Genomic DNA, 14,515 nt, shown 5'->3' on the forward strand with positions numbered 1-14,515 from the left:
GTTCAGCCCATGTATCTTTGAGTTGTGTCAAAACCATTCCAACACATATGGCACTGCATGGCTTTAAATCCATACACTGAGATTTGAGGATGCTCCTTTACTGTATCTATTAGTTTGAATGATGGATTTTAGAAGTTTATATCAGAGCAAGAATTGGTGGCAAAAGTCTTAATAATCATAGAGTCGGGTAAAGCACCTGCTTCTTACCAAGTGTTTCTGATCTGCAGGGTCAGTGCAATGTTTCCCTGGTGGTGGGGAGCCGGGGAGAGAGGGAGTCTCAGAGATCAGTGTGGGGCCAAGCCACCAAATGATGGGGCTGAAAAATAAAAAATATAAATGAATCTTAGTTATCAGATTATGCTGATCCAGATACCAGGACTTAGCTTCCCTTTTTGTTCTGATGCTTTCTAAAAGACTCCATTTGTGGAAAAAGTCCCAAGTGGTGAGGGCTGAGTAGTTGGTGATTGTCCACCAGAGTGTCTGACAGAATCACATAATGTTGACTGATGGAGTAGGCTGTGGAGGAGGAGCTCCTGACTCATCCTCCATGATGACTGGTCAGTGGGGAGAGCAGCAGTTCCCCAAAGATGAGAAACCATTTGTGGGGTGCGAATGTTTCTAAACCAGGATGTGGTCAGCAATACAACCTAACACAACATGTTCACATTCTCAATATGCTTTATTCAACAGAACAAAAGAAGGCAAACAGAGTAGAGAAAGCAGTGCAGGAATGCAGACTGCATCAGAAGGTTCATCACACGCCATTCAGGGACACTGCAAGAGAAGATCAGGACAACTGATTTGTCAGATGAGAACTCCTGAGTGTAGCTATAATGGGCAGGATGGTTAGCAATTAAAGAGAGGACTCCTCATCTGCAGCTGGACCTAGACTGAGCTTCAGTTCTTATGGGGATATAGGTCATTTTCTTCTCAGAATTATGGCAGACTCAGATACCTGTGATAATACGGGAACTAAAAAGGACATTTGCATGTCTGAGTGATGATAACTGTTGACCTGATGGTGAGTAACAGGAGCTCAGTGGAACAGGTATTGATGAGAAGAAAAGTGAGGGCATCCCAGCTCTACCTGGGAGGGCAGGGGAGACTGGAGGCCAGGAGAGGACAAGCAACCTGAGGAGAGGGCTCTGCTGCCAGAGAGGGGCCTGAGAGCTGTGGGACTGAGAGCTGGCGGCAGCACTTCAGTGCTTGTAGCTCTTCCTGCTGGAGGAGGAGGTGGTGGTGTACTTGATGGTGGAACTGCCGCCTCCAACAGAGCTGAGGCTACCCCCAGTGGCTCTGCCGCTGCTGGAACTGAAGCCACCTCTAACGCCAAGACCACTGCCATAGGAGTAGCTGCTTCCTCCACCCAGGCCTAAGCCACTGCCGACACCGCTGGCACCGCCATAGCCACTGGAGACGGTGGACTGCACTACAGCTGTGGTGGGGAGGGGAAAAGGACACAAGAAGCCACAATGAGCTCATCCTGTCAGCCTGAGCCCAGTCAGAAGAGTGCAAGGGCAGGGGAGGAAGGCAAGCAAAGGTACTTACAGATGTTGACTGGTCCAACGCCTTCGCCATTCAGCCTGTGGAGAGGAACACAGGGAGGGTGAGACCTTCTCTGGACGAGCATGGGAGGCCTCCGTGGGTGGAAGAGTCCATGGGAAAACTTTTAGTTTTCTCCCAAGAAGAGCAGTTATGGCCTTGGGCAGTGCACCTTAAAGTTGTGCTCAGTGCCAGAACCTTGAAGATGGATTCAGCTGTTGGAGGAAGTCGCGTCAGTTACCCACCTGCACTCCTCGCCCTCCAGCAGCTTGCGGTAGGTGGCGATCTCCACGTCCAGGGCCAGCTTGACATTCATCAGCTCCTGGTACTCCTTCAGCAGCCGGGCCAGGTCCTGCTTGGCCTTCTGCAGGGCATCCTCCAGCCCTTCCAGCTTGTTCTTGGCGTCCTTGAGTGCCATCTCCCCACGCTGCTCAGCATCAGCAATGGCGGCCTGCAGGTTGGCACACTAGGAGGAGAAAGGAAGAGAAAGAACTTGTCATCCAGTCTTCCAGAGAAGACTAAACCTGGCTGGTTCTTTTCCAGTGAAGAAGGTACCAGCAACCCAGAATTGATGGTAAATGAGCTCTGACTCTTCCTGTCTAGCCCTTTTACTATCTTCAAACTTTTTACGTCTGGAGTCACATGATAAAATCCTGTGCCCTTTGTGTTAACTCCACTGCCTAAAGGTGTGGGTGATGACCAACGGAAGATGCCACAGTGGACAGAAGACCAAGGACATTAAGTGTTGTCTCCAAAGCAAAACCAAAACCATTTTTGATGATCTTACATGGATGCCACAATAATTTGCAAACGTTGTCAACTGAGGTGATGAGTTTTCCCACGAGGCTGTTGTGACCTTGCCTTCCTCCTGCCTCACATCCTCTCACCTGCCTGGGCCACGTTTTCCTTCCTCATAGCCCTGGTTTCGCTTTCTTTTTCAATGTGAACTTTCAGCAGATTTGCAGCAATGTTACTCATGCTTTCTGACCTGACATCTCGCCCAACTTGGTCCTTTGCAATTCCAAAGTCAATCAATCTTCTTACATAAGCCCTTCCAATGCCTCTAGACTATACTTTTACAGCTTTGACCAGGTGAGAGTGCTTCTGCCCAGGTGATTGTTTCATGCCCTTGGGAGTGATCCATGTCTCTGAGCCAGCGTGTTCTCACTGACCCTAGGAACTGCATGTCTTTCCTTCTCTGCTTATCAATCAATTCCCAAAGAATTTTACTAAATGATGGGTGACTACTGCCTCATGACCTAATAAAAAAAAATGATGCTTTTCTCCTCCATTGCCCCTCACCATACCTGCTTCTTGACGTGGTCGATCTCAGATCTCAGCCTCTGGATCATGCGGTTGATCTCAGCAATCTCCTGCTTGGTGTTGCGCAGGTCGTCCCCATGTCTGCCTGCTGTGACCTGCAGCTCCTCGTACTGCAGCCCAGAGGTGGAGAGAGAGACAGTGTCTATGGGTTCTTATCTGGGAGCGATGACTTTCACTTGTGTATCATGCATGTCATGAAGTGGACCAAAGTTGATATTATGTGGTGGGTGGATACTAAACACTGGAGTCACAGACCATCCTTATTATGGCACCACTGCCTGACTAGTTTCCTTAGGGAGTAGAAATGTTCTGTACCAATTTCTAAAAGTCAGCATCTAAGGTGAAGCTAAAAGCAGAGATGACTATGTCCTTGTCTATGGTAGCTTTCCTCCTTCATTGGGTTCTTTTTCCTCCTTGACTTGGGCATAAGTTCCGCAAATGTCTACTCTAATAGTGCAGAGTGCATGTCCCGGGAGAGGACCCCAGCTTCCTGTCAGGGGATGTCCTCAGTGAAGTCTGCAGTCCTCTGGTATTCAGGGATGGACACAAGGATTCCTCAGCGGCTGTCCACTCCCTGCTCACCTTTGTCTGGTACCAGGACTCAGCCTCAGCCCGGCTCCTCTGAGCAATCTCCTCATATTGGGCCTTGACCTCGGCGATGATGCTGTCCAGGTCCAGGTTGCGGTTGTTGTCCATGGATAGCACCACGGACGTGTCTGAGATGTGGGTCTGCATCTGGGACAGCTCCTGCAGAACAAAAGGTCATAAGATCAACTTCACTTCCGACATTTACAGAGATACCCAACCCTATACATCTTCTCCCGTTTGCAGACCCCATCAGAGTAAACAGAAGGACAGTGGAGATGCTTACTGCATCATACAAGGCTCTCAGGAAGTTGATCTCATCTGTGAGAGTGTCTGCCTTGGCTTGCAGTTCAACCTTGTTCATGTAGGCAGCATCCACATCCTGGGGAAAGAGCCAACAACCTGGAGTTACCTGAGCGCACCTTTCCAATCTACCCATCTTCTAGTCTCCTGCCAATTCTCCTCTCCCAGGCGAGTGAGAACACAGAGCCACTTCTCTCCTTCTAAATGAATTTGAACCCCTGGCTTCATCTGCTCACCTTCTTCAGAGTCACAAATTCATTCTCTGCTGCTGTGCGCTTGTTGATTTCATCCTCATATCTACAGGAAGAAAGGCATGGGATACATTTGAGCCAGTGGGTAGGATGAAACAGAAAAGCAGCCTGGGATTCAACATTTTCCCAAATGGAATATTCTAATTGGGCTTTCCTGCCACAGAGAGCCTGAGACTATTTTTCCTTCTACTAAATTTGCCACTTCTTTAATCTCCCCATCCTCCCATAACCATCTGTGGTTCTTGCAGGTTTGCTCCTAGGGACTAATTTGTGCTTTTCATTTCCATGGACATGGGTTGTTAGGAATCCTACACACATCTGGCCCTGGTCACCCAATAGTCTTGAAGTGTGTGCTGCAGGAAATGGAGTCCTCACTTGTTCTTGAGGTCCTCCACCAGGTCCTGCATATTTCTCAGCTCTGAGTCCAGACGGCCCCGTTCCCCCACGATGCTGTCCAGCTGCCTCCTGAGGTTGTTGAGGTACTGCTCGAACAACGGCTCCAGGTTCTGCCTCACGGTCTTGGTGCCCTGCTCTTGCAGCAGGGTCCACTTGGTGTCCAGAACCTTGTTCTGCTGCTCCAGGAACCGCACCTGGAGGGGAAGCAAGATGGTCATTTTCCAGGCAAAGGAAGGAAGAAAAAGTGTCTGGTATCCGGTTTCCTGGCAGGTCTGGGAGGTCCCCATGGTGTTGGGCTACTACAGTGCATGTAGAGAGGCTCAGGCTGAGCTCTGCTCCCCCAACCCCTTCTCCTTTGCACCCCAGCAGTCTCACTAGAAAAATTGTCCCACGGACCATGGAGGTGTTCTCATGCTGTAAGCTATTGATCATCAGTGAGTTTCAACATTTCTTCTTTTCTTTTTCCAGGCACAATCACAAATTTAGTTTTAAAATACTAATTACCTGATATATTGTACACAGTTTTTTTACCAATAGGTTCTCAGTTAGGAGGGATATTAGATGTTGACTCATGATTACATTTTAGTCTACTTTCCCATTTAGTGTCTCCTCTCAAATATTCTGGTGCTATGGTCATTCTGTTTTTAAAATTAACTAGAATTTATCCATGTTTTACAGTTGTTTCTATGCCCCTTTTTTCTTAATCCAGCCAGATTATCTTTTCCTTTTCTCTCTAATTCCTTTTCCTCTTACCCACACCCCAGAGTGTAATTTACCAGCCCATATACTCCTGACATTTGCTTTGTAATCTCTTAAACACTTCAGAGGGAAGAGTTAACCTACTCCACTCTCTGATGGCCTCATCTGTGCTTCAGGGTTATGAAAAGTTACGGCTCTCCTTAGGCAGGAGTGAAGGCCACTCCAGAGATCCCATGGGGGAGTGATGCCCATCCCTGCTGCCTCCTGTGCACCGGGAGCCACTTGTACTCTCTGCAGAGCTGGGCTGAGTCCCCTTCTCCCTCCCTCCTAGGTCTCCCTGGCAGGAAGGTGTTGCTCTTCTGGTCTGGGGACCCTGAAGTGCCCGATGGAGGGCATGGCACTGGCTCACCTTGTCGATGAAGGAGGCAAACTTGTTGTTGAGGGTCTTGATCTGTTCACGCTCCTCGGCCCGCACCCGCTGGATGGCGGGGTCAATTTGCAGGTTGAGGGGAGTCAGGAGACTCTGGTTGACGGTGACCTCTTGGATGCCTCCAGGGGGGCACACAGGGAAGCCAGGGCCCCCAAAGCCACCAGCAAGGCCGGCTCCACCACCCAGACCAAAGCCAATGCCGGCTCCGCCACCGAAACCAAATCCACTCCTGGCGCCACCAAAACCATAGCTGCCTCCGGCTCTGCTGCCATAGCCGCCACTGATGGCACAGCTGCCCCCTCCAATGGAGATCCTCTGGGAGCCCCCCAGGCCATACAGGCTGCGGCTGCCAAAGCCAGCTCCTCCACACGGGCCACCCAGGCCACCACTGCCCCTGGAGCGCGACACAGAGACGCTGCTGAAGCCAGAGCGGCTGACCCCAGGGAGCCTGGCTGAGCCGGCACTGAAACCCCGGCGGCTGCTGCTGTGGCTCCTGATGGTGGTGGATGTGCTGGCCATGGTTCCAGGAGATGAGAGGGCTTAGGAGAGTGTGAGAGGCTGGAGGCGAGAGGTAAGAGAAGCAGGACAAGTAATCGGACTCCAGCAGCAGCTTATATATGGAGAGCATGGGCTGGGCCCAGTCCTGGAAGGTGAGCTTGCAGGTTGGGAAGGGCTGGGCTTTACGAATAGTGAGATCACACCTGCATTATTACAAAAGTTATGAAATACCGAGATTGCATTTTTCGCTTCCTTTAGTCAGGCAAAATGTTCCTGCCTCCAGCTTTGACTCGAGATCTCAGCACAATAAGAGCATTCTCAATTCATGAAGTTGGAGTTAGTCACTGTCTTCAGCAAAGGTTCTGCATGCTAGGCTGTTTATCAACATGCCCCGAGTGCCCTCCTCTTCCCAGTCTAACTTTCTTCCAGCAGAGCTGTTGGAGATCACAAGCACTATATTGTAAGTTCCTTAACAGAAATATTACAATTTCCCCATAATGGTTTCACCTTTTAGGTGCAAATTTAAACAGGTAGAGAAGCAGAACACTGCAATGGGACTGTATATACCTGTCACCTGCTTCCATGATGATCACCTCATGGCCAGCCTGATTTCTTTCATACTTTAACCCAATTTCCTCTTCCATTCTAGATTTTTTGAAAGCAAATTCCAGAAGTCATATTATGTCTTCAATAAATAATTCAATATTAATATCTAAATAATAGGTCGTTTAAAAAAATCAAAACACTATTTTTATATCTTAAAAATTTACATACTAATTAAAATGAACAAGTGTCTATTTAGTCTTCAAGCAGTCCTATTTTTGATATCTATTTCTTATATTTTGGTGTCCCAATCAGAGTCAAAATAAGCTCTATAAACATTGTATTTGAGTGATATATCCTTTAAATCATTGAAATTTAAAAGTCTCCCTTAATTTCTTTCTTTTATTTGTTAAATAAAACAGGTTAACTGTTCATTGTACTTTTTCATTCTTGGGATTTTTCTAATTGCATACCCCTATTGTTTCCTTTAATATGCGACTCTAACCTTCATATTTCATATTAAAATTAGAAGCTTATTAAGATTCTGTCTATATTTAAACATTCTAGATGTAAATGTAGTAGATTGCCCATTTAAATTTTGGATAGTACTACTTGCACAATTATTTACATGTTTACAAATTGAATACATGATACAAGTTTCAAAAATTTTTTTGTAAAACATGCTAAACAACAAAATAATATAGCTCAAGGCCATTCCCCAGTTACCCAGTTCCTATCTATGGAGGAAGTAATGTTAGCAGTTCCTTGTGTATCCTTGTATCTTTACTTGAATATTTTTCTGTGCTTTTCCTGGGCCATGGGTGACATGTCTGTGCACATGTGTTTGTGTCAATGTGTGTTTGTATGAGTGAGGAAGAGGTGGAGGGAGTTGGCGTATGTAGAGAGGGAGCCTGCATTGTAGAAAGGTATATAAATGAATACATGAATGTTTTGTGTGTATGTGTTTGAGTGTGTTTTATGTATATAAAATATTTTATGTATTCATATATACAAAACATAAAAATATTGTCTTTTTCAATTGTGATTGTGTTGTGTCTGCTTTGTCTCCCACACCTATGTTTTCTGATTCTCTTTTTAATGGTCTCTACTCTCTTTTTCATAGCTGTTTGCTTTTCCCAGTTATTAGAGAACATTTCTCCCAAATGTCCATTACTGTCTGTTTACCAATGTCTTTCCTCCTTATGCTGCTTTCAATTTGGACTTCATTTCTTTTTTTTCTTTTTTTTTTACACAGAGTCTTCCTCTGTCACCCAGGCTGGAGTGCAATGGCACGATCTCGGCTCACTGCAACCTCCGCCTCCCAGGTTCAAGTGATTCTCATGCCTCAGCCTCCCGAGTAGCTGGGACTACAGGTACCCGCCACCATGCCCAGCTAATTTTTGTATTTTTAGTACAGACAGGGTTTTAGCATGTTGGCCGGGCTGATCTTGAACTCCTGACCTCGTGATCCACCCGCATTGGCCTCCCAGAGTGCTGGGATTACAGGCGTGAGCCACCGCACCTGGTCAATTTGGCCTTCATTTCTAAGCATGACTTTGTTGTTTTCTCTACCCCTTTTCTGCGCTCCACAAACGAATATTTTGTCTTTTACTGTCTCACTATATTTTGTCCTCTTTTTCCCACTTTATAGTGTTTATTTTTCAGTATTTTATCGTGCCTTTTTCTGTTGAGTGTTATTTATGAGTCTTTTTTTTTTTGCCTATTTTTTTCAATTTTGAATGCACAGATCTTTTGTGAGTCCTGGCATGGTTCCTTTCTGACTAGTGCTTATTTTTAATGAGATGAGCCCCCTCTGGACCTGCCATTTGTAGAAAGTATTATGGGCGGAGGAGCCAGAGCCATATCCAGGCTAACAGGAGTTCTGATTGTGACACAGGGCTGTGTGAATAGTTCTTTTATTCTTTCATTCAGCCAAACCAATAAAGATCACTGCAGAGTGGCTCACAATTCACAGCCTCTCTGTTTTCTTTGCCTCACAACAAAATGCTGCTAGTTGACATTGTCTCTTTTCTTATTCAACTTTGCCTTCATAGTTTCTTGAAACTTCATGACAAGCAGGGTCCTGGCTCGTGCTCACACACCCAGTTGTGATAGCTGCAAATAAGGGATTCTTGGATTTTCACATGAGGACATGCCCTTTACGTTGATTTAGTTGAGGGAAATGAGTCAACTGTGCCTGGCATGTAGTAAAACCTCACCGTTAGGCTGTGTTTGGTTTTCCTTTGCGGTTACTGTGTTGTTTGATTTTGATCTGTTTATTTGTGAGTGTTCTCCACTGGCTTTTTCTGAGATCGGCAGCTGTGGCATCTGTTCTCTGAGTTTTCCTAACAACCTTGTTTGTATTTCTCTATTTATGTGAGGACATTCTATTATTATTATCATCATCATCATCATCATCATTATCATTTGGTTTAGGGATTTTAAGATCTTTTACTTCTGGTGTTTGAGGGTAGAGTCTGCCTTTATGTTTTTTGTTCTCTTTGTTGTTTTTAGGTAATTTCTGAGAAGAGGAAAGTGCTTCCCTTTCTTCCTCTAGATTAAGTTCAGAAGCCACTCATTTATATTTAAAATATCATATTATGTAAAATGTTAATCTAACAACCTAAGTTAGAAATATTATTTTCTTCCTGTCTTGCACTTTGTTAATATAGATGTCTCATTGTTCTGTAGGGCCTCTATCTTCCCTCGAGCTATTTTTGAGTGACTTGAACGCTTTCCATAAAACATCATTTTTACTATCGCTAGAAATTTAATCTCAAACTATATTTGTGTTTTTCTCAGTGTAATAAGCCACTTCATTGCTAAAACAAACTTTGTATTATTGAAAATTTTCAACAGGTAAAGAGAACAGTATATAAACCTCCATGAATGAATTACGCAGATTAAACAGTTATCAACATTTTTCTCATTATTGTTCCATTTAACTCCCCTAGTCTTTTTATATCTAACTCCCCTACTTCTTTTCTTAAAGTATCTTAAAGGAAATCTAGACATCAAGTCATTTCACTTGTCAATATTTGTATATATATCTCAGTAATCGTGAATTTATAATCTAGTTGTGTAACAGTATTAAATCTATCCAATACCTCCTTCATATTCTCATTTCTCTGATTATCTCAAAAATTTCTCTTTGTAGCTGGCTTACTCCAAGCAACATCCTAACTAGGTTCATATAGTGCATTCGGCTGCCATGTCTTTTAAGGTTATTTATTCTGTAATGAACCCTGCCTTTTTCTTTTATTTGCCATTGATTTGTGGAATTTTTGTTTGTTTGTTTCTATAGAATGTTCATATTCTGGATTTGACTCATTGCTTCCTGTTGGTGTCACATAACACCTTCTCTCCCCTAGTTTTTCCTATGTGTTGGTAGTTGTAGTGAAGACTTGATTAGATTTGTTCCCATTGTGGCAGGCAAGATTATGCAATAGCTGGTGCTATGTACATCCTCTTGCACCGTATCATAAGATATATAATACTAATTGCCTACTTTTTGTGATGTTAAGACTGATTAGGGGATTTCAGTGGTTTCAACCCAATCCCTCCGTTATAAACCACTGCACACAATACAATTTTCATCTGATATATTAATATTCGTTGATTCCATCAATTTCCAGATTCACTACTTCATTAGAGGTTGAAAAATGGCATCTTTCTGATTTTATCATGCCTTCTGTGTTTATTAGTTGGGATTCCTCTACAAAGAAGGACTCTTCATCATTTACCTTTTAGGTAACCTAACATTTAATTCATAGAAGAAACTTAGAATAAGTGTTTGACTCTTTCCCTTTATTTATCAGTTTTCAGATAATAGACTGGTTCTCTAGCAATCTTCAAAGGTAACCAAGAAGGTATTTTTGTTTTGATATAATTATAAATTCACAGTTTAACAAAAAATATATTTGATATGTTTCAGTCCACTGTAGTCATTAATTCTTTTGGCACTTAAATGGTCCTATTTGAGGAAATGGAAGTTCTTTAGATTGGCTTCTGTGTCCTTTGACAGGACCTCATTTGGTTTTGATAGGTTCCTTGTTTTCTAGGACCAGATGTCTCAGGCCTACTTTGTACTCATCATGCAATGGGCATGAAATCACCTATTTCTCCTTGTAGATCTAGTTGCTTTTATTGGGAAATGATATACATCAACTAGAATTTGGATGCTAGAAGCCCTTTTTATTACTGAGTTGCCTTTGCTGTGAAGTCTTTTCAATGGACAGAGCCAGGAAAATGTACAAATATGTTTAAAAAGATAGCAAATCAGAAGCTTATACTGATATTTCAATTCAAATAGAAGATTATATTAGGTTGGTGTAAAGGTCATGGCAAAAACAGTAATTACTTTTGCCCCAAACTAATAGAATAATGTATACCTGTATTTAAATTTTCTCACACTGATGAGTTTGGCTCTAAATGACATTAACATATTGTTTATTTGCTTTATCCTACAACATACTTATAATAATATCAAGATAATAATTTATATTCCTTAGGGTATATACCCAGTAATGGAATGCCGGGTCAAATAGTATTTCTGTTTTTAGGCCTTTGAGGAATCCACATATCTTCCACAATGGTTGAACTAATTTATACTCCCACCAACAGTGCATAACCATTCCTTTTTCTCTGCAACTGTTATTTTTTGACTCTTTAATTCTGACTGGTGTGTGATGGTATCTCACTATGATTTTGAGTTGCATTTCTCTAATTATCAGTAATGTTAAGCTGTTTTTCATATGACTCTTAGTCACATGGATGTCTTCTTTTGAAAAGTGTCTGTTCATGTCCTTTGCCATTCTTTAATGGGGTTGTTATTTTCTTATAAATTTATTTAAGTTCCTTATAGATTCTGGATATTAGACCTTTGTCAGACGCATAGTTTGCAAATTTTTTTCTCATTCTGTGGGTTATTGTTCACTCTGTTGATAGTTTCCTTTGCTGTGCAGAAGCTCTTTAGTTTAATTAGACCCAACTTGTCAATTTTTGCTTTGTTGCATTTGCTTTTGGCGTCTTTGTCATGAAATCTTTGTCTGTTCCTGTGTCCATAATGGTATTGCCTAGGTTGTCTTCCAGGGTTTTTATAGTTTTGAGTTTTACATTTGTCTTTAATTCATCTTGAGTTGATTTTTGTATATGGTGTAAAGAAAGGGTCCAGTTTTGGCCTTCTGCATATGGCTAACCAGTTATCCCAGCACCACTTATAGAATAGGGAATCCTTTCCCCATTGCTTGTTTTTGTCAGGTTTGTCAAAGATCAGATGGTTGTAGGTGTGCAGACTTATTTCTGGATTCTCTATTCTGTTCCATGTGTCTGTTTTTGTACCAGTACCATGTTTTGGTTACTGTAGCCCTGTAGTATAGTTTGAAATTGGGTAGTGTGATGCCTTCAGCTTTGCTCTTTTTTGCTTAGGATTGCCTTGGCTATTCAGGCTCTTTTTTAGTTCCATATGAATTTTAAAATAATTTTTTTCTAGTTCTGTGAAGAATGTTGTTGGTAGTTTGATAGGAATCACACTGAATATAATCCAATGTGATTGAATCTGCTCAAATTGCTTTGGGCAGTATGGCCTTTTTAATGATATTGATTCCTCCTATCCATGAGCATGGGATGTTCTTTCCATTTGTTTGTGTCATCTCTCATTTCTTTGAACAGTGTTTTGTCATTCTCATTGTAGAGATCTTTCACCTCCCTGGTTAGCTGTATTCCCAGGTATTTTATTTTTTTGTGGCAATTGTGAATGGGATTGCTTTCCTGATTTGGCTCTCGGCTTGGCTGTTGTTGGTGTACAGGAATGCTAACGATTTTTGTATGTTGATTTTGTATCCTGAAACTTTTCTGAAGTTGTGTATCAACTGAAGGAGCTTTTGGGCCAAGACTATGGGGTTTTCTAGATATAGAATCGTGTCATCTGCAAACAAGGATGGTTTGACTTCCTCTCTTCCTATTTGGATGACCTTTATTTCTTTCTCTTGCCTAACTGCCCTTGACAGGACTTCCAATACTATGTTGAATAGGAGTGATGAGAGAGGGAATCCTTGTCTTGTACAGGTTTTCAAAGAGAATGTTTTCAGCTTCTGCCCATTCAGTATGATGTTAGCTGTGGGTTTGCCACAGAAGGCTCTTTTTATTTTGAGGTATGTTCCTTTAATACCTAGTTTATTGAGAATTTTTAACATGAAGCAGAGTTGAATTTTATTGAAAGCCTTTTCTGCATCAATTGAGATAATCATGTGGTTTTTGTCTTTAGTTCTGTTATTGTGATGAATCACGTTTATTGATTTGTGTATGTTGAACCAACCTTGAATCCCAGGGATAAAGCCTACTTTATCATGGTGGATAAGCTTTTCGATGTGCTGCTAGATTTGCCAGTATTTTGTTGAGGATCTTTGCTTCAATGTTCATCACAGATAATGTCCTGAACTTTTCTTTTTTTGTGGTGTCTCTGCCAAGTTTTGGTATCAAGATGATGCTGGCCTCCTAGAATGAGTTAAGGAGAAGTTCCTCCTCAATTTTTTGGAATAGTTTCAGTAGGAACGGTACCAGCTCTTCTTGTACATCTGGTAGAATTCAGCTGTGAAGTTTCTCTCTTTTCTTTTTTATTAGTCTAGCTAGTGGCATATTTATTTCATTAATTTTTTAAAAAAGAGCTGCTGGATTTATTGATTATTATTATTATTATTATTTTTTTTTTTCAGACAGAGTCTCACTCTGTCACCCAGGCTGGAGTGCAGTGGCATGATCTTGGCTCACTGCAACCTCTGCCTCCCAGGTTCAAGCGATTCTCATGCCTCAACCTCTCCAATAGCTGGGATTACAGGCATGGGCCACCACACCCAGCTTATTTATTGATTGATTTTTATTTTTTAAGTAGAGATGGGAGTTGCACCATGTTGGCTAGGCTGGTCTCGAACTCCCAACCTCAGGTGATCTGTCCACCTTGGCATCCCAAAGTGCTGGGATTACAGGTGTGAGCCACCACACCTGACCCTAATGTTTTGAATGGTTTTTCGTGTCTCAGTCTCGTTCAGTTCAGCTCTGATTTTGGTTATTTCTTATCTTCTGCTAGCTTTGGGATTTGTATGCTCTCGGTTCTCTAGTTCTTTTAGTTGTGACGTCAGGTTGTTAACTTGAGATCTTTCTAACTTTTTGATGTGGGCATTTAGTCCTATAACTTTCCTTCTTAATACTGCCTTTGCTGCATCCCAGAAATTCTGTATCTTTGTTCTGATTAGTTTCAAAGAACTTCTTTATTTTTGCCATAATTTTATTATTTACCCAAAAGTCATTCAGGAGCAGGTTATTCAAATCCCATGTAATTGTCTGGTTTTGAGTGAATTTCTTAGTCTTGATTCATAATTTGATTGTGCTGTGGTCCGTGAGACTGTTTGTAGCTGACTTGATTTTCAGATCAACTGTCAGGGTATCACAGTACTTGTGTTCAGGAACCCTTATTTTACTTAAAATACTAATAATAACTTAATTATTGGTTATTGTTGGTTTCTCACTGTGCCTAATTCATAAATTAAGCTTTATCATAGGTATGTGTGTATAGGAGATAACCCAGTATATGTACAGTTTGATACTACTATCTGAGGTTTGGGGCATCTACTGGGGGGTCTTAGAACTATCCCCATGGATAAGGGGGGACTACTGAACCTCCTTTTCATACTCTACTCTTTGGAAAGAAGTCATTAATCACAGCCCACACTTAAGCGGGAAGTAGTTACACTCTACCTCATTCTGGGGGAGTACTTACATAAATTGTTTGGAATTCTTCCATGTGACAGTTGTCTATCCTCTCTTACTGATTTACTCAATCATTTATTTATAGCACTATAGGTTTATGGGTATTTATTTTGTACTTTGCACTATAATCCAATACATATATTTATTTATTTACTTCATTGCTCAACTTTTTCCAATCTGG

At 42.1% G+C, this 14,515-nt stretch overlaps 1 protein-coding gene across 2 annotated transcripts; it reads right to left on the reverse strand.

Annotated features, from left to right (window-relative positions):
- Positions 1 to 660: 660 nt before the first annotated feature.
- LOC100448233 (keratin, type II cytoskeletal 6B) lies at positions 661 to 6,137 on the reverse strand. 2 transcript variants are annotated; one of them, XM_024257241.2, is made up of 10 exons: positions 6,000 to 6,048; positions 5,509 to 5,888; positions 4,380 to 4,594; positions 3,990 to 4,050; positions 3,737 to 3,832; positions 3,448 to 3,612; positions 2,850 to 2,975; positions 1,788 to 2,008; positions 1,549 to 1,583; positions 1,173 to 1,435 (listed from the first exon to the last, which is right to left on the reverse strand). In XM_024257241.2, the coding sequence occupies exons 1-10, from the start codon at positions 6,046 to 6,048 to the stop codon at positions 1,200 to 1,202; spliced, it is 1,584 nt and encodes a 527-aa protein (XP_024113009.2). In that variant the 3' UTR covers positions 1,173 to 1,199. The 2 variants fall into 2 exon arrangements, with proteins under 2 accessions (XP_002823309.3, XP_024113009.2); XM_002823263.5 differs by having other exon boundaries at positions 661 to 1,435; positions 5,509 to 6,137.
- Positions 6,138 to 14,515: the final 8,378 nt, after the last annotated feature.

The sequence above is a fragment of the Pongo abelii genome, chromosome 10, assembly GCF_028885655.2.
Source record: "Pongo abelii isolate AG06213 chromosome 10, NHGRI_mPonAbe1-v2.0_pri, whole genome shotgun sequence".
In the NCBI taxonomy this organism is placed as follows: Eukaryota; Metazoa; Chordata; class Mammalia; order Primates; family Hominidae; genus Pongo; species Pongo abelii.

Bases quoted from the DNA above. Each gene is read 5' to 3' on its own strand.
- LOC100448233 (XM_002823263.5), bottom strand. From the start codon at position 6,048: ATGGCCAGCACATCCACCACCATCAGGAGCCACAGCAGCAGCCGCCGG. The intron at 1,584-1,787 runs GTGGGTAACTGA...TCCTCTCCACAG, and splicing joins CTGGAGGGCGAGGAGTGCAG to GCTGAATGGCGAAGGCGTTG. The intron at 1,436-1,548 runs GTAAGTACCTTT...TCCCCACCACAG, and splicing joins CGTTGGACCAGTCAACATCT to CTGTAGTGCAGTCCACCGTC.